At 39.0% G+C, this 26,300-nt stretch overlaps 1 protein-coding gene across 2 annotated transcripts; it reads right to left on the reverse strand.

Moving 5' to 3' along the window:
* Positions 1-482: 482 nt before the first annotated feature.
* LOC117298570 lies at positions 483-26,168 on the reverse strand. Of its 2 annotated transcripts, none has more exons than XM_033781888.1 (8): positions 26,126-26,168; positions 18,480-18,596; positions 14,413-14,540; positions 8,436-8,541; positions 7,984-8,072; positions 5,615-5,779; positions 1,709-1,864; positions 483-711 (listed from the first exon to the last, which is right to left on the reverse strand). In XM_033781888.1, the coding sequence occupies exons 2-8, from the start codon at positions 18,589-18,591 to the stop codon at positions 583-585; spliced, it is 885 nt and encodes a 294-aa protein (XP_033637779.1). In that variant the 5' UTR covers positions 18,592-18,596; positions 26,126-26,168; the 3' UTR covers positions 483-582. The 2 variants fall into 2 exon arrangements, with proteins under 2 accessions (XP_033637779.1, XP_033637780.1); XM_033781889.1 differs by having other exon boundaries at positions 18,480-18,599; positions 26,126-26,160.
* Between the last annotated feature and the right edge of the window lie 132 nt (positions 26,169-26,300).

Here is a 26,300-nt window from a genome sequence, read left to right on the forward strand (position 1 = left end):
AAATCACCTCTTTCTCAAAAGCTAAAAATCATTTGTTTTTTGTGTTGTGTGTTTGGTATTTTGGTTGCCTGGCTTGTGGAGGGTGTGTTTTGTCTTGTTAATATTTGTTATTATCTTGAACCAAAAGGTCAGCCACTTTGAAAGTGACTTTCTGTCGCTATTGGCTTTCCCTGCCAGGGTTCTTGTCTTTTGTTTTGTTTTGTTTCAAGTGGTTTGTGTACCACCCCCACTGGAGGTGTTTCCGTCATGTGCATGCATGTATCTGCCCGCGGCCAGGCCGGGTTTCTCAGTACTTTGCTTAGTGTTTTTACATAGTTGTATTCTTCTTCAATCAATTGTATTGCTTGTTCTTGTAAATCTGTGTTGTGGAATTTTTTGATGTATTTTTTGTTTTCATGTTTACTGGTAAATCAAATTAAATGAAAAAGCTACGTTACTTCAGAGAAAGCCGTTTCTAACAATGTTTTATACTATCGACAGCTCTCCATTGAGCGCTACCAAGTTGCCAAGTAAATTTTTATGCTAACAAATATTTTGAGTTATTACCAAAGGTGTCGAGTGGCTTTTAAAAGTGAGTTAGATTTAAGCATTGTTAATCTCTAGATTTTGAGCAATGTCTTCCATACCGCTACTTCTCAAGGCTTCCAGAAGGACAGCAAGTGTTGCTTGCTCATCTTGCTTCTGTCTCCATAGCGACAACATCCTCTCAATCTGCAAAACAAAGAGAATTCAGAATAATCATACCATCTGGCATTGGCTAAAGAAAAAACTAGGTGGCAATTTGTTATTTTGGAACATGCTTTTTGTCATCGTTCATAAATTAAAATCCAAAAGGAAAATAGCTACATGCCTTTCAGGCAGAACAGACATTTTAAAACTTTTTCAACAAACGGGGCCCAATTTCATGGCTCTGCTTACCGTAAGCAACAATTAGCTTGAGGAAGCAGGGAATTCTGTGCTAACGTCAAGTCTATTTCACAGGTTCGTGAGGAATTTTGGCTTGTGTACGTGCGTGCGTACTCCACGTTACTAGTGTCTACGCTTACACAGCTAGCGCAGAAATCAGCGTTTACCATGCAAGCGGAGAATGGTGCAGAGCAAAGAAATTGGGCCCTGTTCCCAAGTAAAAATGTTATAAGGATGTTTATACATGTACAGTATACACAAACTGTGTGCAGAAACGCATTTTATTTATGTGATACACAGAAAGGAATAAAAGCAAAAAGCAATCAACCTTATTTTGATGCAAATGGTTTCTCCGATCATTACCAAGTGCCGTGTGTAATGAATGATCCGCATACAAATTCCCATCAAACATGGAAAGGGTAAATACAGTTCAATGAGGAATGCTAACTTTGCATCATTTAACAGTTCTATCATGGGATACACAGTGGCCATTTTGATCATGGTTATAACATGTCTAATGTTCGTGCAAATTGTGTGTGTATTAACAGGCATGCAACTGTAACTTCAATAACAAAGAGGAAATTACAAATTTCCATTAATTTTGTAGTGTTTTTTCAAGTTGAATGGCACAATCGAGAATATAAAAAAAGAGGAATTCAGCTGATCTGAAGAAAATTTGCACATGACTTAAACATGTCAGAGAACCTACATGTAGGGATCACACACCCATTGCTTGAATGTGTAACTAAGCAAGCCAAATAAGTAAGACTTGCAACAGTCTGTTCAAGAATCTTTAACAAACCTGTTCTTTATCTTGGTCTGGTAGCTTCTTCTTGACTGAGTTAATATCTGCCTGTGTAAATCCAAGTTTATTAGCTAGAAGAATCCAATCTTTACGACTTGCCATTCTGGCTACCACCAGTAGATCCTTAGTCCTAGGCAGTTCATTATTGGAACCCTGTACGACACAATGATATAAATTGCCAGATAAACTCCTAATTCAAAAGCTTCTAATGAATATACATTTGTAACAATATTTATCAAAAATATTGAATACTGTGAATCACACCCGCAGAGACAAAGGGCCCTTTTGTATACACGATTGATACCAGTACAAATGATCTTTAAAAATATTTCCGTTTGAAACCACATGCAAAATAAATTTGTCCCCAACCCCCAAGGGTTTGGGTACTTTTTGTAACACAAAACACAATGTCCACAGATTTACATTAAACTTACACAGTTTGAAGATAATGATAGTAGAAAGCTTACTTCAAAATATTAAAACAAATAATGAATGTTTATGATTGCAATGGTGCGAATATGTTCATGAGTTGGAAGATGGAATGTTCTATTCAACGAGGCGGAGCCGAATTGAATGGAACATTCCTGCTTTCAACGAATGAAAATATTTGCACTATTGCCAAATGAAAAAGATTCATTATTTGTTCTATATAAAATCCAAGTAGATCTTTGTCATTTTGATTGGAGGATACAACTTTCAAAACAAACAAAGCGTAGGCCTACAATTTTTAATTGTGAAATTACACCGGTCCTTTTGGGTCAGCCTGTTGGATTCAACAGGACAATGTGCGTTCTGTACAGCTATTTTGAGACACGCCAACGCCGAATGTATGTGCCTTGCAGTAACACTGCTGCGTTACCAAAGACATGCGCACGCGGATGTTTTTACTCAGCGTGCAATAGTACTTTTCAAATGGAACGAAAAAAGACACGGTGAATGGAAAGAAAGATGCACGGTGAGTGACGTAGCGTGCAATAGTACTTTTATTTGCTATCACGTGACAGACAATCCTCCAATCAAATGGCAAGGATCTGCTTGGGTGTTATATAATACTTGCTGAGGTGCTGTAGTTTTCGAGAAATGAGTAAAACAATGTCATGAAAAAATGTTTCACATGCTAAAATAATTTTCATGACTTGTTTTTCTGAATCAAAATTTGAAAGCCTCGCACATCGACGACTCAACCGTAAAAAAAAAATCACTTGAATTTGCCGCGAAAACGCTGACCACATTGCGACCACACCAAATACAATGCACAAATCACACATTACACAACGCACGTGCAATACACAACGCACGAGCGAGACACACAGACTTGGTTTTAACGGTCAGTCGTCGTCATCGACCGTCATCAGCAGGCAGCATGAACTTCATGCAAGCGTGGTATGATAGCCGGAAATTCACATGCATTTTCGTTCAGATTATTTTAGGAACCAATCTCATCTCCACGATCCCATAAACCATGGCACTCAGGAATTGCCTACTATGACGTCAGTATCGGCAACTGAGTGACACGCGGTGCAGTGCAAAGCACCTTAAACCGCATACATTCTACAGTTGCTTTGTAGATTGGTTCCGCATTTTTTGCAACTCTTCACATGACGATTTTTTTCTGCAATTAATTCAAGGGCATGCCGTTCGTTCGTTGTAAAGTTTGAAACATCAAATTTTTGTAAGGACAATAATGTTTGCATCTCTTTGGTGTTTTAATATAATGCAGTTGCTAAAACGATGTTTTTTCTGCTCGAAAGTTGGAGCCTCTATTATCTGTAAAACAGCCAATAACTAAGCAACAATAGTTGTGACGATCGTCATTCGAACCATCCGCATAGAGGTTCAATGAATGGTTCATGATGTTTCTTTTCAAATTTCTATACACATACACTTTTTGCCCAGTGGAAATACTTAATGGCACTGTCTTTCGTAACTGTTTGTTTTTAATTGTTCTCCAAAGATCGTTTTCAACTTGCCTTCGCCTAGTTTCAAAAATTAAACCACCTATAATATTTAAACGATGTGCAACCACAACAAATACTAAGTAAAATATGATTTTACATTAACTAATTGATTTGTTTAAAATAAATACAAAAATACAAAACATTATCAGCTTCTTGACCTTATAATTCTAAAATCGAATGGACAAGAACAGATACAAAATAAACAATATTGAATTATTACTCTTAATTTCTTCAAAAAATTGTCAAAGACTAGCCTTCACAGTTGGTGTATCTCAACATATGCATAAAATAACAAACCTGTGAAAGTTTGAGCTCAATCGGTCGTCGAATTTGCGAGATAATAATGAAAGAAGAAAACACTCTTGTGTCACGAAGTTTTGTGCTTTCTGATGCTTGATTTCGAGACCTTAAATTCTAAACTTGAGGTCTCGAAATCAAATTCGTGGAAAATTACTTCTTTCTCGAAAACTACGTCACTTCAGAGGGAGCTGTTTCTCACAATGTTTTATACCATCAACCTCTACCCATTACTTGTAATCAAGTAAGGTTTTATGATGATAATTATTTTGAGTAATTACCAATAGTGTCCACTGCCTTTAAACAAAAATCTGTATCAAGAGTATCACATGCCCCAAAAATATTTTGTGGACAGCAAACTTGTACTGCATTATTTGTATTACTTTAAAATCATTTCAGACTAATTAAATGGGTCAAAGAAAATGCTCTGAAATGGCCTTAGATTGCACCAGAAATCATTTTATAGAGTTTAATGTTGTGTATTTTATTTAAAGTTCAAATACAAACCTCGTCAAACTGACACATGACTAGAGTGACACAAAAACAAAGGATTGAACTGTGCAAGTCTTCATTGAAAAACAAAAATCAAGTAGACTTTTTTGTAACCTGTTTGAATTGATAATGTGTTATTTATTGTTTGCATCTTCTTTTGTTACAATGTTTAATCATTATTGCAATCACGGTGAAAAAATAGTGGAATTCTTTCATCCTTACAATATCTGTGATTTAAAGCCACTCATTTTCAAGTCCAAAATCAAAAAAAAATAAATCAAAATAGTTTACTTGTATACAAGAGAAATAGGTGCCAGAAATGCATCAGAAACCACCAGAGAGCACCTACATCAGTAGCCAAAGCTTCCACTGGGCCCTTAAGAGGGCCCTGAACCCCGGTCGAGACAGACTTCGCGCTGCGCGCTAGTGTTGTGTGCTTTGTAGGCCTACACAATGTTTCTATTTTTTGGTAGGGATTTTAGGTTGCACTCCCACTTTTTCAGTTTGCACTCCCACTTTCCAAATTCCTGGCTAAGACACTGACGCTAAGAAAGGTTTTATGATAATAATTTTTTTGAGAATTTACCAACACTGTCTTTATGTGAAGCTTTTCTACCATCATTATCTTCGAACCGTGTAAGTTTATTAATTCCAGCTACCGGGCAATCTCGGTAGTCTAGTTGGTAAGACACTGCTCTAGAATTGCAAGGGTCGTAGGTTCGAATCCCACCCGAGTAACATGCCTGTGATATTTTTTCACAGGACTCGGGAAAGTATTGAGTGTACAGTGCCTAACACACATCGGTGTATGGGTAAAAAATACAAAAATTAATATTCTTTATCCCGATGCATATTTAACATCTATTATATACGCGTAAGTTTAATGTAAATCTGTGGACATTGTGTTTTGTGTCCTACAAAAAGTACCCAGACTAGACCCTTTATTTGTTAAAATAAAGATAAGACCACACACAAAATCCCTGACAATGTATAAAACCATTTGGTTGTTTGGGGGGGGGGGGTCATTTCAGTATGTTTCAACTTTTACACAAACAAAGTCTTTCTTCTACATGTAGCTTTCGATATAGTTTCCCTAAAGTACCTTAACAGAAAAAGAAACATAGAGCCAAACAATGGGAGTTTTAAGCTAACTGACCAGTTTAGGTGTGTCATCAGCAGGACATGTGAAGTCCATTAGAGCTTGCACTGTGTCTTTAGGGAGCTCCATTGCCCATTTTACAAAATGTTCCTCATCAATGGAATGGGTAAGCATGTCTCCCACTTGATGAAGAAACACCTTAGCTGATCGTTCAATCACTTCCTAATCATATCAGATATTCAATAAATAGATTAAACACTGAAATGCACAATCATATTGTAACAATCAAACAACCCTCAATACTTCCTGGCAAGTAGACACACACATGGTGTTACCACAAAAGAAATAACTCACCATACAATGCCTCAAGCATCGAGCATGTAACATGTGTAAGCACAAACTTTTTCAAAGCAGGGCAAGATTTTACTTAAGAGTAAAAAGTTACAAGCCAGAATAACATATACACACAGTTGTTAACATGGCTGTGACTTGCTTAGAATACGCCTCTCTTAATATTTATGCATGACGTCATAATTCTTACCCAAAATGAGGCTATGGGCGCACGCCCCCCACCACTTGCAGTAGCTGCGCCCATCGCCTCGTTTTGAGTTAGCATTGTGACACCTCATGCATAAGTATTAAGGGGCGTATAGATGAGAATGAGCACAATGTTCTACTCAACAGCTTTGAGAACTTACATGTATAAGCCAAGCTCTTCAAGATTGATAGAAATACCATTTCTCCAAAATTGATTCCTGATGACAAACTTTTCGCTATTACTGAAGGTACAAATATTTACAGATCCATTTCCCAAATTATCTTATTTTAATAACAATCAAAGAAAAATTTAACTACTTGTGCCTACAGGTGGATTTGTCTCACAGAACTCAATAAAACACAAGAATATACAGTGTGTTATACACATGTGCAAGGGTAAGAACAATTTATTTCTTTATCCCAGATGCAAAAATAATATATATTAAATCAGTGCAGTACCCGCTGCTAACACAGGATACAGTGCTTACATGGTTGTGAAGGGCATGTCACACCATGGCATTTTGCCTGAACATATGCCAACATATGCAAAATATTGAAAATACCTTGGTGTACGCTGATGTAAGTTAAAGGTAAGTTGGAGATACGTCGTTTACATTAAGAACACGCTGTGATACGCTGTTGAAACATGGAATATGTCGAGCCGCGACAAAATAGTGAGCATGTTCAAAATACATTCTGGATGAGTTGCCCATAAGGTCGTGGTAGGTTTGACCATAGAGAAAGGACCACAGAAGGAGTTTGAACTTCTTAACTTCAGAGGAAACACGTTCGTCGCCGCTAATTCGTTCCAGTCTAATGTTAATCTTATTGTGGCTGCTGGCGCAAACCTCCACTTTGCGGTCAGGCAATTGACCAGAGTGGAGAAGTGCACTGCATTGTGGGTAACCGGCGTGAGCAGAACCCCAATAATGAATGAAAGAGTGGCAGGAAAAGAATAGTCTATAAGCTTATACCATAGAGAAATGACCAAAGTCTTTGTTTGAAGTTGGGTAACGTTGGGGAACATCATGGCATACATCACGGAAGAGCTCATTACATGACAAAGAAAATTCACTATTTCTTTAGCAGGCGATGTCCTGCAATTCGCTAAAATATCATATTTTAATAATTGATACATTTTTCATGATTTTGGTACAAATTTCATGAATTTCGGTTGTTTTTCAAAAACAAAACATTAACATATAAATAGCTGACATTGAAAATCTTTGTACTCGACTGCGCATGCGATGAAGTCTAATTTTAAGATAAATTTCTACTCAATTATTGTGGAATATCTTGCCACGAAATGACGCCAGAAAATAGACACGGCATTCTTCAACGCATGCCTCAAATGAGCTGTAGTTTACCAGTGTAAAATGCTGCGACGTACCTCGCGCACAAAGGGCCATTGATCTGTATTGTTACTGCCCGGGAAGTTTGAACTCCTTCTGTCTCTATGGTTTGACATATGCTGACATGTACATTCCTCGTAGATTGGTATACGTTGATATAAGTCGGCTGACGAGATGATAACGTATATGTGCCGTATGTCCAACGAATCTAACGAGTCCAACGATGTATCCACTTATGCCCGGTGACCATGTTACCATCTCCATGATGTTACATACATAACTTTGTTATAAGTTAGTGATACGCTATCAATGTATTGGTCATGCGCTATGTATACGGTCATTGCGCTATGGATACGTTATAAATATATCAACTTTTCCGATTGTTGGGAAGTTGGACGTTCTTGGACATTGACAATTTTTGAACTATTTTGTGTCTAGTCGGCATACATTCAGGCAAAACACCATGGTGTGACAGGCCCATAAAGGTAAGAAAACATTTTTGTTATCCCCCCTGCAAATATAACATCAACTATTTACCTTACTCTCATCACAGTAGATCTCACTAAGAAGGTCCATCAAAACATGTAGATCAAGAGGTTGGTTATTATTCAAGCACTGAAACACAACTGCAAATCAAAAACACAATATCATCTTCCAATAAATTATATCAAATAAATTTACAGTCTCCTTATTTGGGTACCCCAAACGAAGATATTGTAATTTGCCACTTCTCAGTTTTAATTGGTGATCCTCTTAAAAGTGCTACTTTTTAATTGGTATTGTAAACTTGGTGTGATCCCATGCGATACGGCAGTATACCGTTGTGTAACTTCTGTCTTGCATCTCTGAACAAAGATTGTGACAAAATAGGGAGAGTGCAAGCATCTAGATTGCATTCCCTTTTCAAAAGAAAATTTCCAACTGAAGCTTCCATTGTTGTATCCTAAGCAGGGCATGATCCCTCTAAGATACACTATTGTAATACTTGCCTCTAACTTTTGCTTCAACAGAAGCATCAGCCATCCAGCGTGACATATTGCAGAATGTCTGAAACGTCAACTCGTTCTCCTTTGATCTTGGCATCATCTCTAGAATCTATGGATTAAAACAAACAACATTTTTCAATCCATTATTGATTCAGTATCATAAATGGCCACCAGTGTTCCACCATTCTGATTGGTTGAAACATGATCACATGAAAGTGATTACCGGTAACTGGTTCTAAATAGATTACATGAATGGTTGGAGCTGTTTGAAAGGTTTGCTGTTATACAAAGTAACGATGCTTTTAAATACACTGGACACTGTTGGTTATTGTCAAAGACCAGTCTCCTCACTTGGAGTATCTCAACATATGCATAAAATAACAAACCTGTGAAAATCTGAGCTCAATTGGTCATCAAAGTTGCGAGATAATAATGAAAGAAAAAAACACCCATGTCACAAAAAGTTGTGTGCATTCAGATGCTTGATTTTGTGACCTCAAATTCTAAATCTGAGGTCTCAAAATCAAATTACTTCTTTCTCGAAAACTACCTCATTTCAGAGGGAACCAATTCTCACACCATTTTATACTATCAACCTCTCCCCATTACTCCATTACTCCTTACAAAGTACATGTACATGTAAGTCAGTACACACGACTAATACAACAATGGAATTACCAAAACAATTAAAGAAAGGGAAAACCAGCAACTGACGAAGGCAACGGTTGAAATATATCTGTGTACAATAACAATTAATTAAGTAATTTATTTACAAAATCAAAGCCTACAAAAGGGTGATGACAAAATGAAGTTAGATATAGCATAAATCAAGGCATAGTTCGTAAACTAACTGAATCTACATGTATACTATAATGACGCTTAAATCGCATGGGCGCCGCCATTGTTCATGGGCGCCACCATAGTTTTCACGTCAAGTGGTTCCCGCACCCTGCTGAATTGATGCGTCCCGGGGTCAATTTTGGGGTACTCGTGGGTTGGGGGTTTGTGTTGTTTGTGACGTCTAAGTCAAAGCGCGAGCGTGTAATAACTTTGGGGTTGGGGGCTACCCTTGGGTTGTTTCATACTCGTCATACGCCCTTTGTGATGTCACAGTCGTAGCGCGAGCGTCAGTAACTTCACGCGTACAGTGGAAGCAAAGAACAATGCACAGTATTATACGGGGATCACGACGGAGGTGTGGGTTGTTAGAGCACGTTGGACAGGGAGAGGGTAGGGCCACACAGTGGTGCGTCTTGGCGACAACAAACTGACGGATAAAATGAACAGGGCTGGGGTAGGGAAATGAAAAAATGAAAGGGACTCTAAGGAAAGGAAAATATTAAACCAAACTGGGGAAAATCAAACCACTATAAGTGGGACCCGCGCAAAACCTGATGGCGTCACAGTAACAATATGTTTTTCATACTAATAAATTTGATACGATGGTCCAATTCAACGCCTTCAAATGAAAACCCTATTAGAGGGTATGTAAGCTATCCTCTCTCGGTTTCAGGTTCCCATTTCAAGGCAGTCTTCACACAGCCGTGATTGTGCAATCATGGCACAATTTACCAGCTAGCCATTGGGACTGATTTGTACCTTGATTAGTTTTGATTGACTGGAATAACTCTTAGTGAAATAATACGTGTTTAAAAACACTAATTGAATTAACTCTCATAATTTTGTAACTGTATGCCTTTCCTACTCCTGCCAATAGAGGGCGCCCTAAGGAGACATATCAATTCAACATGCAAGATTTATGCAATGTCAAGCTAAAACTTCCTCTCATAGATCATATATACCACCTATCAACAAGGTTTTTACAAATTATTGAAGCAAACTATAAACCCACTTTACGCAGGCTTCGAAGCAAAGATTACATTTGATGGGTTTCCCTGCGCACAAGCAAAAATATCCCTGCTAAGCTGTGAAATACACTTTATGTAAGCGCACAGTTTCCGCGCTTCTGTGGTGTCAATTCTTTGCTTACGGCGAAGCCGAATCATAAAATTGGGCCAGTTTCACAAGGTTAATGTGTACACAACAAGAAATTGCACATGTTTGAAGTGTAGGCCTAACCAAACTTACATAATTACACAGAACAGGGCAAAATTTCATAGCTCTGATTACCCACAAACTCTGTGCATACAATCACCATTCCCCGCTTAAATATTGTGCAAGCTCGGAATAAAATATGCTAGCTTAGAAGCACACAAACAAAATAAACCCCTGCTAAGCTGTGTTTACGCTTGACGTAAAGGCCCTGTCACACCTTGACAGGGCCTTTGCCGCAGTATGCCGACGTATGCAAATTTCTCTAAAGCGTTGCCATACGCTGGACTATCGATGGATTTTACAATTTTGAGCATATACAAAGCGTATTCATAATGAGTTGGACGTATGCATACCGTATTAGTAACTTACATAGAACGTTTCCATAACAAATGCTTAGTGTGTTGCCTGCGTTTACAACTTGTCCTATGTTAGACTAACTACTGCATATATAGCGGCAGCGTATTGCCGACAATCACAAGCGCCTTTGTAAGCGCCTAATGCAAAAGCCTCTAAGCGAATTAAAGAAACAATAAAATAAACAATTAGAGAAAGATACAAGATACAAATAGGCAAATTACAAAAAAGAAGCTTTAAACAAATGAGTTTTCAACAAGGACTTAAAACATTGTAAAGTATTAGCTTGGCGAAATGCACAGGAAGACTATTCCAAAGAAACGGTGCGGCGTAAGAAAAAGATCTGTGGCCATAAAAAATGGAAGAAGCTCTAGTAGCAGAAAGCAATGACTGTTGAGATGATCGTAAAGTCCGAGTAGGGGAATAATGATGAACAAGTTCAGATAAATAAGCAGGAGATTGACATGTTTGAGCCTTGAAAGTTAACAGAAGAATTTTGTAAACTGTTCGAAACTTAACTGGGAGCCAATGCAATTGCATTAGTACAAGTGTAATATGGTGAGAACGAGGCAGACAAGAAACGAGACGAGCAGCAGTGTTCTGTACATTTTAGCAAGATCTTTATCGGGGAGTCCATACAGAAGTGAATTGCAGGAATCAAGTCTAGTAGTGACGAAGGCATGAACAAGACGAAGAGTAGTTGCTTCATCCAGGTAGCGGCGAATTTGTGATATTTTCCTAATAGCCATGAGAGCTCCTTTGCGAACATTATCACAATGTCTACTCATGCACAATGATGAATCCATAATAACACCGAGGTTACGGGCAAATTCAGATGGTTCAATGACAGACTGGGCAATTTGTATTGTTGGCGGCGAAATCTTTTTTGCGAAACGAGATCTCAAAAATAAAATCTCAGTTTTTGAGTCATTCAAAGCAAGTTTATTTGACAACGCCCAAGATTTGACATCTTGAATGCACACTTCAACTTTTGCAATGGCAGAAGCGCGATCAGCTGGATCAAATGTAATGTAAAGCTGGGTGTCGTCAGCGTAAGCAACACTAGAAATACCATGGGCAGCAATGAGGTTTTGCAAGGGTGCACTGAACAATATAAATTCAAGTGGCCCAGCTATAGAACCTTGTGGAACACCACACCAGAGATGAAGGCGATCTGATTTAACATTGTTGATGAGAACATGCTGGGTTCTGTTGTTCAGATAAGAAGAGAACCAGTTAAGGGCAGTTCCAGTAATTCCATAGCGTGAAGATAAACATTGGATGAGATGCTCATGGTTGATAGTGTCAAATGTAGCTGAAAAATCTAACAGCACGAGGATTGCTTCCTTATGGTTGTCCAGTGCAATTTGAGCTCAATCGGTCATCAAAGTTGGGAGATAATAATGAAAGAAGAAAACACCCTAGTCACACGAAGTTGTGTGCGTTTAGATGGTTGATTTCAAGACCTCAAGTTCAAAACTTGAGGTCTCGAAATCAAATTCATGGAAAATTACTTCTATCTCAAAAACTACTCCACTTCAGAGGGAGCCGTTTCTCACAATGTTTTATACTGCCAAGCTCTCCCCATTTCTCTTTACCAAGTGAGGTTTAATGCTAATAATTATTTTGAGTAATTACCAATAGTGTCCACTGCCTTTAAACGACCGCTGTACCACGGGTTCGACTTTTGAAGTCCCTTCGTTCGAGCTCCTTCTCTTCCTTCCTCCATGGTATAACTTGCCTACAACTTTTATGTGGAACTTATGAGCCACACGCAGGCATATACGTCAAAATATTTGTGCATGCACAAAAATTTTCGCAACCTCGCCTTACAGCGACGTTTATCAATGTGTTTCAGCGTGCTCTTAACTTATACAAAACTTACCCAGAACTTATTTGACGTACGCCAGTGAAATTTTTATACGTCGGCATATGCTGACTAAAACGTCAAGGTGTGACAGGTTCTTAAGCGGGGAATTCACTGCTTCGAGCTAAGCGCTGAATCTTTGCTGCTAAAGCAGAGCCATGCATTGGGCCCATTTGCCAAGATTTTTCATGTGAAGCAAGTTCCCTGTATTAGGCCTTGGTGGCTAGTGAATACTTGACGACTAGTCAGTTTGAAGATACATGTAATGATGGCTTCCCTTAAAATGTTACTTGCTCAGGTGCTGTAGGTTTTGAGAATTTAGTAAAACAATGTAATGAATTTTGTATCAGTCTGTCAGTGAGACAAAAATTATTTGGCATGTAAAAACGTATTACCAGTTATGGTATCTTATGGTAAAATATCATAACTGGTTAATTTTGATATATATTTTTTGTTACTCATTTCTCAAAAACTACGGTAGCACCTCAGCAAGTAATATTACTAACAGTTTCTTAAACACAAAAGCAGCTTCCAGTAATTCTGCTTAGAACGTAACCAGACAAAATACCATGCCTCTTGTACAAGTAGTGAATTCAGGTATTCTGCTCAATTTCTGCAATTTTTAAAACAAAATGTTTTGCCTATTTATTATAAGCAGCTCTATAAAATTGAGCCAATCAACCACCAGAAAACATTGTCATAATTAAATCTCTGCTTTAGTTGTATTCGTATTCCCGTTAAAAAGTTTCTATTTGACATGGTCTAATTGAAGTAAAGCAAAATACTGGAATTTGTTTTGGCAAACGGTTCCCAGCGCAAACAAGGTGACTTCACCCATAAATCATTCCAAATCCCAGGCTGTGTTTTTTCGTCGTCCACGTTCCTCGACTGAAACGAACCCGGTCCACGACGACGCCTGCTCAGAGCTTTTAAATACGTTTTAACATGTTTTGCTAAAACTGAGACTAAAATAGTTTTTGTGACATTCTTTTACTCATTTCTCAAATACTACAGCACCACAGCAAGTAATATTTTCAAGGAAGCTTTCTACTATCATTATCTTCAAACTTTTTTAGTTTAGTGTAAATCTGTGGACACGATGGTACATGTGTGTGTCTTGTCCCAATCCAATGCCTTTTACAAAACCCCCAATTTCACGTACATTTATTTTAACGAAAACCCTAAACCTTTGTACTTTGTACATGTACAAAGTAATGGGTCCAGAACGCGGTTAGAAAAAAAAGGGCTGCGCAGTTCATGAGGAAGTAGTATAGACTCCTCTCAAGAAGTAACCAACTCTAGAGGTACATACTATATTGCATTTACCATAGGGAACGTTTAACAATAACATGGAAGTGACTGCATTCAGTTTACTAATTAAATATTCAAATGAAGACCACATGGTTAATTAATAAAGAATTTTCAAATTTTTACAAGTTCCCTTGGACATTGTGGGATAATCCCTACACAGATCTCTTCAGTCTCTTTTCAATAGTTCTTGACACTAAAGCAAACAAAACTAAACCTGCAAACAGTGTCAATAGATGGATTGCACACTTAGACATCTTTATTGATGTAAAACAAAAGTGCACGCGTGTACGTGCTGTGCACAACTCTAAGCCAATGCTCATGATGATAGCCTTTCACAAAACACATTTTATCAAAGATGACTGCAAATGCAAGGGGTCTATAGCACAATGATACCTTTGTTTTCATGGTGTGGTCCTTATTTAGATTACTAGTTGTCAGTATCTCTGGGCTTAAAACACCATTCTCATTACAACCCAGATCTTGAAATCGCTTCCATAAGGATTCTATCTCACCAATGGACACTGAGAAAAGAAAAAACAGAATGTACACTCTTTAAATCAAGTAATAATATGTTCAAGTCCATATTCATCACTGCAACAACCTATCTCTCTGAAAGTTTGTACATATACTCAGCGCCTTGAGAACTTTTTTTGGTAGATATGTGCGCTATATAAGACTTCGATATTATTATTATTAATATTATGTAGAATATTATCAAACTCAAAATCCAACTAGAATTAAATTTAGTTTTGACTTGTGCACTGAAAAATGTAACAATGTGTACAAAACTGTAGTGGGAATAAGCTACAGACTTTTGATTCCTTGTTAAACTTGTTCCTACTGCAACAACTACCAGTACATACGTCATGGGTCCCAATCGCTGCCTAAAATTTGAACACAATCTGTGAGGTCAAGAGAAAATCTGGGTTGATTTGACATGGAATGAACCCTAAAGATCAGGTTTTAAAGACACTGTACACGTATCATCAGGAACCACACAGATTTAAGTATTTGCACCTATAATGTGAGAACACTGAAATCAGAAGAAGACCTAGACACCCTCCTTGAAGAAGTGGAGAACGTGAAGTGGCACATAATAGGGCTCGCAGAATCACAAAGACCAAATAACCTTATCAAGCTACATGGATGTGGCCATACATTATTCACAACCTCTGCAACCAAACAGGGACTCAACGGAGTTGGATTTCTGGTTAATAAGAACATTGAAAATAATGTACTGTCAAGAGTATAAAGAAGTATCAGACTGAATAGCGTATTTGAAATTACAAATCAACAAGCAACACACAATAAAGATTATCCAAGTTTATGCACCCACTTCATCTCATGATGATGAAGCAGTGGAAGATCTCTACACTGACATAGACCGGATAACGACAACTGAAAGTACATCCTTTACCATACTTATGGGAGACCTAAATGCAAAGGTGGGTGTGAGAAGAGATTAGGAAGAGAAAGGTGTAGGTCCATTTGGTATAGGTAACCGGAACGAGAGAGGAGAAAGGCTTCTGGAATATGTTGCAAGTAGAAACCTGGTAATTGGCAATACATGCTTTGAGAAACAACAAGTTAGATATTGGACTTGGGAAAGTCCAAATGCAGCAACCCTTAACTTGATAGCCTATATCATAACTGACCACAAAATAATCAAGGGTTGACACAGGCAGTGACCATAGATTCGTCAGAGCAAAAGTACAGATTAATAAGAAGATGGAAAGGATTAGAAGAATGAAGCAGACTAAGAAAAGACATATTGATCTGGAAAAGCTTTCCGACAAGCAACATCAATTCCAGCTGGAACTAAAGAACAGATTCTCACTTCTTGAAGACATGATAGAGAATGAACCAGTTGATGTTATGTGTGAGCAAGTCACCAGCATTATCATTGAGGAAGCAGAGAAGCTAGCTAAAGGTCAAAAAGAGAAGATAAACACAACAAGTGTTTACACAGAATAGATCCAAAGGTTGACTGAAAAAAGAAAAGATCTCAAACCCTTCAGACAAACATCAGTCAAAAACCAGATCGAGTACACAGAAATAAACAAGACGATCCGCAAGCTGAGGCGGCAGCAAAAGTGACAAAACAGGACCAAGATGGTGAAAGAGGTGCTGGAGAGCAATAAAGGGCCAACAATCGTCCAAAGAAAAAAGAGGGAGGAAAAAAGCTGTTATTATAACTGAAAACAAAAGATGGGACAGAAGTTACTGATAAAACTAAAATCACAGAAACCATTGAAGAGTTCTATAGAGAGCAGTACGACATCGATAGAGCAGACTGGAGAACAGAAGACTGGAATAACAAGGCTGGTAGTGTACCACCCATTATTGAAGGAACAAGTGCAGAATGCTCTGAACCACATGAAGAAAGGAAAGGCTCCTGGAGAGGACCAATTAACTTCTGACATTCTAAAGTTGGAGGAGAGGATACTATTAAGATTTTGACAAAATTGTTCATTGACAGGATCCTTCAACTGGAACAAGTTCTCACCCAGTGGAATGAATCCAACGTCATCATATTGTTCAAAAAGGGGGACATGAAAGTCATCAAGAATTACAGACCAATCAGTCTTCTTCCTCACGTTTACAAAGTCTTCACCGAGGAGGATTTAGGACATCAGACCATCTACACACCTTAAGCCAGATAATTGAAAAGGCCAACGAATATCGTTTTAACATCTGCCTCTAGGCTTTGTGGACTATGAGAAAGCGTTTGGTAGTCTAGACCATCAGTCACTTCTTGATGCATTGAAGAAACAGATCAGTGATGGCAAATATATCCATCTCATCAAAGCTATTTACAAAGATCCAAGTGCCACAATTCATTTGGAGAATACTACCACCAGTGTTTTCAAAATCCTTAAAGGTGTCAGACAGGGTGATCCAATTTCTCCCAAACTCTTTACAGCAGCCATGGAGGATGTAATCAGAAACATGGATTGGCAATCAAAAGTAATTGCAATAAATGGGGAACATCTAACTCATTTAAGGTTTGCAGATGACATCATGCTTGTCAGTCACGATCCTGATGAGCTGCAGATAATGATTTGTGAGTTGAGTGCAGAGAGTAAGAGGGCAGGACTCAAAATGAACATTAAGAAGACCAAAGTAATGATGAGCAACAATCTACAAGACAAAACAATAACAGTTGATGGCACGACAATCGAGAAGGTGAATAGTTACATATACCTTGGTACAAACATCACCCTGGATGACGAAACGGCAGGAGAAGGCATCATAACCATAAAATAACAAGCCTGTGAAAATTTGGGCTCAATTGGTCATCGGAGTTGGGAGAAAATGATGAAAGAAAAAACACCCTTGTTGGACCAATTTGTGTGCTTTCAGATAGGAATAAAAGACTTCTAGCTAGAAGTCTTTTAATATTTTAGTAAGAAATTACCTCTTTCCTCAAAAACTACGTTACTTCAGAGGGAGTCGTTTCCCACAATGACTCTCATGTAATAACATAGTCTGAATTTACACGGAGGTCATGAATGCCATGGTACACGTATCTATGCCCCTGGTCTTGGCCTTTATGGTGCCACATCATAAGTTACTCATATGTACATGTAAGCCTTTTCACACTACAAAAAATCCCCGTGTTGGACACGGACACTATCCGGATAATGTTCACTGACCTTTTCACACTACAACTTTTCAACACGGTGTCGATCCGGAGATGGCGCACTATCTGCGTCGAAACCAACCCTGCCCGGGAGGTGGGTTGATAAATCTCTATCCGTGTCGAAGAAATTCCAACACGGATTAAAAGCTGTAGTGTGAACATTTCCGGGTTAATCGGTGTGGTTGAGTGTGCATGGCGCCATTAGCGCACACTACAGTTGTCCAGCGCATAAAGAAAAATAGGCGCTGCGTACATAAAAAGAAGCCGCGTCCTGCTTCGATCTGTGTAAGACCTTGCAGTGTAAAACGGTCCCACAATATCCGGATTGAAAGTTACATGTGTAACCAAAAAGCTGATTTCCTGCAGAGCTAGTGTAAAAGCGAAGCTGTTTGTATCCGTGTTGAAATTTTACCGAACCAACACCGACCCTACCCGGATAAGGCTTGACAGGGTTAGAAGGGCGATAATGTGAAAAGACCTATAGTGTGAAAAGACCTATAGACTACTACAAGATTTTGAAATGGAAGCGCCCTTAACTGCAAAATGGAACTGATTTGCCCTCACAAAGACAAAATTTCATGCCCGAATAAGCCCCTCAGATTAGAACATATAATTGCATTTTCTAAAAACAGAAAAAGGCTCAGATACATGTACATGTACATTTATAATAACAAATTCTTATAGCACTTTCACAATAACTGTTTCAATGCGCTTGTCATTATAAATGTACATTATGTAAATATTTTATAATGTAAATCGCATCGAGACCATCATTGTGAATACATGTATATATGGAATGTCCTTCTGATAAGCTCACCATTACAAGCCACAGCATGTTTCCTCAGCCAGTCTTCATTAGATGGATGTGTTAAATCAGCAACAATACCACAATAATCACCATCATTGGTTGAGGACACCACAGCTCCCATTGTATCTGCTAAAAACATTCAATAAGATTAACTGGAACAAAGTCAGAAACTTTCATCAGAAAATAGACCCATCAACGTCCCATCATTGATCAACATTATAAAAACATGTTATGCCCTAAAAATGTGCTCATTAGTTTTAAGTATTAATAAAGGCACTCAACACTATTGGTAATTACATAGAAACTTATGGAGCTTTTCTACAATCAAATAGTGTGAGAAACGGCTCCCTCTGGAGTCTGAAATAACAGAACTTTTAAGAAAGAGGTAATTTCTCAATCAAATATTAAAAGGCTTCAGGCCTTTAACCCTTCATAAGCCTTTGGCCTTTAACGCTTATATGTAAGCCATTTATTGGCATCTGAAACAAGGGAGTTTTTCTTTTACTATTCTATTGCAACTGCGATTTCATGTCGGATGAGTCACAAATTTTCACAGTTGTTATTTTATGGTTGTTGCAGGGTTCATCAAACCACATGCACCCGAACAAAAAAACTGTAGCGCTAAGCTTATATATACTTATTGACCAAACCAACAGCGGACGAGACGCCAATTACGAGCCGCCAATTGGGGGATACATGTACATGTATCTCGATATAACCGAAAATCGCGACATCGAATTATCGACAAATCATGGTTTTGCTAAAGTATCACGATGTCTTCCCTAATTCAAATTGAGACATCTCGCAACCACAAAGGGCCATTTCAAAAAATATAAAGACCCAGAACCAACCGCAAGATTCCCCAAATGATCCCGAAATGACAGGGTTTCTTTGAAAAAATCAACATCAAAGACTTTTGCGCACAGGGGGTCTCACACAGATACTACCGAAGTAACACATTGTATCATTTACCTCCCCTTTGTGTGGAGATTGTGTGCCACGAACTGCACACAACATTTGGGATCATACGTTGTATTACACAAAACCCAACTCATCAGTACTGAATGAGGAAGTGTACAATGTACAATGAAATGGCGGGATCTAGCTAAATACGCACACATGTAACAGTCATATGCAGTAGACACTTTAAAAGGCCCAGGTTTTCACACCATGGGTATACAGTACAGTACGATTTATTACTTTGTTCAGTGTATTAAAATTTGGCATTGTAAGATGTCAGAACTTTAGACTTCAAATATAAATTGCTATATTATCGAAGATCGCGATATTGATTTGACGATACATCATGGGATAATAACAGCAATATCGCCCAAGCTTATGTGGCACCGGGACAAAGTCGACGGGCGCCCCTCAAAACATTTTTAAAAAGACCTTCATGACGAACACAAACCACCGTTTCAACAATTTGTCTTTTTCATAGAGTTATTAAAACTTCAGGGGGCATTGGCCTTCATGTATATATACGCGGCCCGGTATGCGTGCATGCAGCACATTTTGTAAGTTGACAAAACAGCGTATGTTTACAGGGCCCGGAGGATGGCCATTTTGTAAGTTGACAAAACAGCATTGCGTAGCGTTATACATTAAACACAAACTCCAACGTGTACTTCATATTCAACGTACGTACAAAAGGTCGAGCATGTCTCCTTGCGGTCCTGTTGCGTTTGTGCAAGCAGCATCACCAGTGGGCCCTCTAGGTCTTATAACTCTAAGGTGTTTTTGTATAAAGCGACTGGTACCCAGAACATTAAAAAAAAATTAATTAATATTCTTTATCCCTGATGCACATTTAACATCTATTATGGTACCAAGAAGTCAGCCATTTCAAAACGGCATTTCGCATGCATTTTTCTCTGTGTCGCAGGGCATCCTGACTAATTTAGATTTGGTTTCAAGTCTGTGATCATGCGTTTTACTTGTTTTGATATATTACTGGCTGAAATAGCGCCCTCTTGTGGATAAACCTCCGTCATAAGAGCGAGTTAGAGCGTGGTAGCAAATCTACGGGAATTCTGCGTGGCTGATGCAGAAAAATAACCGCAGTCTCAGACTTTAAAGACAGTGGACACTATTGGTAATTACTCAAAATATTACTCATCAAACCTTTCTTGATTACGAGTAATGGGGAGAGATGGATGGCATAAAACATTGCGAGAAACAGCTCCCTCTGAAGTGACGTAGTTTTCGAGAAATTTTCCACGAATTTGATTTCGAGACCTCAAGTTTACAATTTGAGGTCTCGAAATCAAGCATCAGAAAGCACACAACCTCCTGCAAAACATTTGTTAGAAGAAACATACATTTAAAAGTCTTTTGAAGCCATGAAAAATGCTAGCCAATAGGAGACTTTCCAACGCTAGGCGGCAGCAGACATACCGGGTAAATTTCCATTGTTTACGTAGTTCTGAACATGCGCATAATTCTGAGAACAATGGATTTACCCGGTAAGTCTGCTGCCCTCTATCGTCCCAGAAAGTCTCCCATTATAGGGTTAAAGCCTATTCAGTGTTCTTTCTCTGCACAATGGGAAAACAGATCTGTTGATGTTGGAAGGGAAGATTGCTTCTTTTGCTTTCTACTGCTATTGTCAGATTGTGCAAAATTGACCATGCGGTATTTATTTCTATAAAACCTTTAATTACCTTGGCCCTAACATCATGGACATTATTATGCAATCCTTCGAAAATGCCATTCAGAAAATTTCTAGGTCTTACCCCAGGGTTGATTCCCTTAACCCCTGCCTCTGAGCAGGGTTAATTATTTCCTGGGAAAACGTCACTTCCCGGGAAACTCCCGGGAAATTCCCGGGAGTATTTTTGTAGTGTGAACAGATCAACCAAAAGATCCTGGGAATTTCTCGGGAAATAACTATAGTGTGAACAGGCAAAAACACACAAAACCTCTGGGTAAAACACGGACACAAAAGTCCATTCAATTACAGTTCTCGAAAGAAAAAAAAGCTGTCGCAGAGTAGAGAGCTCCCTTCCGCAGTTTCTAATAGCAACTTGCTCCCACCAGTGATCGCTTTTCTTGGTAGACCAGATTGACCATTGACCAATTCTTCCAGCAAGTGCCATGAAACCCGTCAATCGCATGACATATTCCATCCGATTGTTATACCGCATGTCTTTAAAACACTGTCACAGCAATCGTCTTCTCCTGACAAGCCGTCAGCGACGTCTTCCCAGAACTGCAAGACTTCTTCTCCGCCGTAATCACAGAAATATTGGTATAACAACACGCAAATACACATGTGCAGCCATTTTGGGGCGCATGTGGCAAGGATTTTGCAGCCGGCCGTAGTGGCATTGTGGGAACGGACTTCCGTCCACAAACATTGGTAACTTCCGCATGGGCTGACCTGTTTACCACATTTCCTGGGGTTTGATCGTAAGTGTGAAACGACCGTGCATATTCATGGGAAATAGTACTCCCGGGAGTTATCAAATTGTGATAGTGAGAACGGTTGCTGGGGTGGCGGTGGGGTTAAAGACTCCAGGGATTTTCCCGGAAGTTTATTTCCCGGGAAATGGCTCTGTAGTGTGAAAAGGGCTTAAGATGTTAAACTCAAAAAGTACGTAATACAAATTACTATTCAAAAATTCATGGCCTTCAGAACCACTTTGTGCTGACTTGTGGCAGGACACATATAAAACATTTTACTCAAAAATATGACCCCCCAAGTGTTTAACTTTTTCTATTATCTATACTATAGTGATGCTTACAACATGTAAATTGCAAACTTGTGCTTTTCAACCATGTTAACTTTTTTTATTGTCTATACTATAAAGATCCTTACAACATGTAAATCGCATGGGTGCCGCCATGTTGTTTTCATGTCAAGTGGTGCCCGCACCCTGCTGAATTGATTCATCCTGGGGTCAATTTCGGGGTACCAGTGGTTTTGGGATGTGTTTTTTGTTGTGACGTCACAGTCAAAGCACGAGCGTGTAGTAACTTTGGGGTTGGGGGCTACCCTTGGATTGTCAGAGGGTCTGGGTAGTTTCATATCCCCGTCAGCGCCCTTTCTGACATCACAGTCAAACTGGAGCGTCCAGTAACTTCGCACGTACAGTGGATGCAAAGAACAATGCACGGGATCACCATGGGGATCGGAATACACCTATCGCGATCCGCACTTGTCAAACTTTATAGTGTCAGACTTTTTGTTGAGCAATGGGTTGTGATTGGTCAATACGCAATGGGGCGGAGCTTAATGGATCGGTCTGTTAAAGGAGGCACGGCGACGCTGGAGGTGGGGGTTATAGAGCACGTGGGACAGGGAGAGGGCAGGGAAACAGTGTGGTACATCTGTGGGAAAGGGGTGGGGGAACTGCAAAAAATGACGGAACAAACTAATAAAGCTCGGAAAAAGGACTACCGATGACAACGGACAGGAAATTAATAAATGAACAGGGGAAAATACACGAAACGGAGAAGGAACCACTAACGGGAAAACATTTATTGGCCAAAAGTATCGTTTGTGCGACAGGACACAATTAGACACAAACTGAAAAAAGGGAATATAAAATTGATTATTTTTTTTTACTTTTAGACAATTTGGGGTGGGATAAAAATTTTTTTTTTGTTTTTTAAATACTTTTAGACAATTTGGGGTGGGATATTTTTGGTTAAGAAAATTGAGGGAGCCGTTATAATTCAACTGATTTTGTGTTTGTTTTATAAGAATATTACAAACAAAGAGGTAATTCCTTTTGCATTTTCTGTATTGCTAAAATCATTGACACATGTCGTTATTCTTAGCTAAAATCATCCTTGCCGTATGCCGTTTAGTTGAGCATGTTGAGAAGGACGCTTGAACGCAATGCAATTTCTGTGGCGTAAACACAGTCACACTCACAGACATCATACATGTCATATAATACCTAGTTTTTAGAAATAATAATAATAAATGAAGTCTTCTAGCGCCGGTATCCACAAAAAAGTGCTCATGGCGCTTGCTCCAATAAAAATATTTCCCCTTGGTTGTTCTCCAGTAGTGCAAAGAACAAGAACAAATTCCAATGTCTAGGGACCCTATTTTCTAATGAATGTTACTGAAATGCTTTTGAAAAAGATGGGTCTTCAGGGGTTATTTGAAAGTGTCTATTGTCTGGATGGCTCTGATGGAATCAGACACTAGACACTAGTATAAGGCTCCCCCGTGAGCTCAAGGGGGAGCCTTATAGTTTTTAGAACTCTAGAAGTAGAATGTGGTAGACTGTTCCACACCTTCTCTGCAGCTACCTGGAAAGAAATGCGCCCGCAGATGTTTCTGCCGATTAGCGCTGGTCGTTTGTGACTGTTTGTGACCGCGGTAACACACGTGAAACCTTTGAACACGACTAGTTGTAACTCTTTCTGTTCCTTGCTCTATGGTTAGACCATGGAGGAAGGAAGAGAAGGAGCTCGAATGACTCGCAAAACCACAGAGTAACAGAAGAATACCCCGACAATGCCCCTGTCTGACCAGTGGAAAAAGATAGGAGACCTCCTGCTGGACGGCCGATTAGTGAGCGCGATTAGATCTCTTAAAGTGTGGTACCGCCACTCTGCAATGTTGCCTTCGTGTAAAGTTGAATCATTGGAGACAAGAATTGTGAATACACACGTTTTCATTTACCGTTTGTGATGTTTACATGGAAATATTAAAAATATCATGTCATATTTTTACATTTTTGCAACTTTCCTGTCACTAGAAGTGGTTCAAAATTTGGGTATTAGCACATGAGGGTGGTTGGTATTCAATTGTGGTTTTTCGATTTGGTGGGCGAAAGTGTCCACAAATTTTATCAGGTCTCAAAAAAGTTTGTTTTTTCCTAACTATATCCATACGACATACGACACCATAGTTGAGTGAAGAACCAAGTGCGCTAGCGCAAACTCACATACGCCAGGTCGCCCATTGTTTGTACAAGGTATGTGGGTGATTACGGGGTGTCGTTAAACGACCGCAGTACCACGGGTTCGCCTTTTGAAGTCCCTTCGTTCGAGCTCCTTCTCTGGGTCGCACTAAATACCAACAACTCACGACAAATCACAACAACAATTTTTAAATGCACTTTAACAGAACATTTGGACATTTATAGTCAACCGTTAAATATATGCAAAAGAGTCATATGCACCTACATGTAAATCACTTTCAAACTGTTAAAAAATTGTATTTTTAATTGTAAAAAAAAGTGTTTTTTACCCCGAGTTTAGTAATGAAAGGAAATATCCGCCGTGTTGTCTTTCGAAGTACCTGGACGATTCCATTTCACCGCAGGGATAATACCCAAGATGATTATTTACCATTTTACGTGCCTCTCAGTCTCATGGAGTTGACAAAAATATTATATTTAAATCTCCCCTTGCAACTTCGAATTCCATTACTTAAAAGAAAGAAAAAGCAGCAGCTAAAAACCACAAAGAAAAAAATACAACTCAGCCCTCAGAAACTACCCCTGTGGTGTAATGCATTTAAAAATTGTTGTCGTGAGGGGTCGTGAGTTGTCGGTATTTAGTGCGACCACCTTCTCTTCCTTCCTCCATGGTTAAACCCAGTAACTGGGGCGCTGTACACCTTTTTTCGAAATTTTGACATTCTCGGTCGAACTAGCGCCCCAGCGAAATCATATTATGGTCCGAGGTTACTTCTATGGAAATATTGACTGCAATGAGGGGCATAGTTAAAATTATAGGCCCAAGGTGATGTCAAAACCATGACTATGCCCGAAGCGAAGCTGAGGGCATTTTTATAGCCATGGTTTTGACATCACCGAGGGCCTATAATTTTAACTGTTCCCCGATTACTAAGCAGTCAATATTTCTTTTATATACCGAATAAAGATTCTTCTAATCAACAACACTCTTAACTATACGGTGAAAGGTTGTCTGCGAAGAAAAGTTGCGCAGTGACACGGAACCCTAGTCATTATACATTCTACATATCTTTGCGTTATTGTCAGAGCGGGCATATACAGTTGACTATGCCCCGGGCATAGTCACTATGACGTCATCTTGGTAGAAAAAGGGGGGCACAGCTATTTCCAAGACTCCATTTTTAACCAATCAGATTAGAGGATTCTCTACATGAGGTATATAATAGAAACTATTAATTTTTTATAAGGCTCCCCCGTGAGCCTTATAGGGGACTAATATTTTTGACCTCCTTAACGCTATATTTTGCACATCATTTTATCCGGAAATTAATTTTCTTGGGGGAAATATTCTGACAATTTCATAATTGGTGTTACATCTCAAACATTCGGAGAGGCCAGTTGTTGGCAGTTTTGAAGGAAGGTAATTCGTTGGGTACTATTAGTATACGTATGTTTGAGATGTAAACCAAGTATGAAATTGTACAAGCGGAAATTTTTCCGGCTAAGAAAAGATGATTTTTGAGCAATCCGCTGGACCATCCATCTCTTAATATTATACAAATATTGACTGCTTCGAGTGCTATGGATGGTTAAAACTATGTATGACTCCCGAGAGGTGATGCCCGGGAGCGTTCTATCTAAAATAGAACGCTACGGGGATCACCGAGGGAGTCATAGTTTTTAACCATTGCACAATAAAAGCAGTCAATATTTGTTTTATAACACCCCAAACATTTTTAAATACTGTACTATTATTATTAAGTTACAGACCTGAATGCTACAATCCACGGACGACGCGAATACAGATTGCAAACACTTTTACTGTGCTGCATGAGTGTCGTGCAATCCGAAATGGTTACAGACTATTAATTTATCATCCTCGTACACGCAACGGACGTCTGGGTACTGCACGCCGTGTGCTAGTCTTCGGACTAGGTAGACCAGT

The sequence above is a fragment of the Asterias rubens genome, chromosome 13 (genome assembly GCF_902459465.1).
Source record: "Asterias rubens chromosome 13, eAstRub1.3, whole genome shotgun sequence".
NCBI classification, from domain to species: Eukaryota; Metazoa; Echinodermata; class Asteroidea; order Forcipulatida; family Asteriidae; genus Asterias; species Asterias rubens.

Excerpts from the sequence above, each read along its gene's own strand:
- LOC117298570 (XM_033781888.1), bottom strand. The coding sequence starts at position 18,591 with ATGGGAGCTGTGGTGTCCTCAACCAATGATGGTGATTATTGTGGTATT. Across the intron at positions 8,073-8,435 it reads TGTTGAAGCAAAAGTTAGAG|TTGTGTTTCAGTGCTTGAAT; the intron begins GCAAGTATTACA and ends TTTGATTTGCAG. Across the intron at positions 5,780-7,983 it reads TCTACTGTGATGAGAGTAAG|GAAGTGATTGAACGATCAGC; the intron begins GTAAATAGTTGA and ends TGATATGATTAG.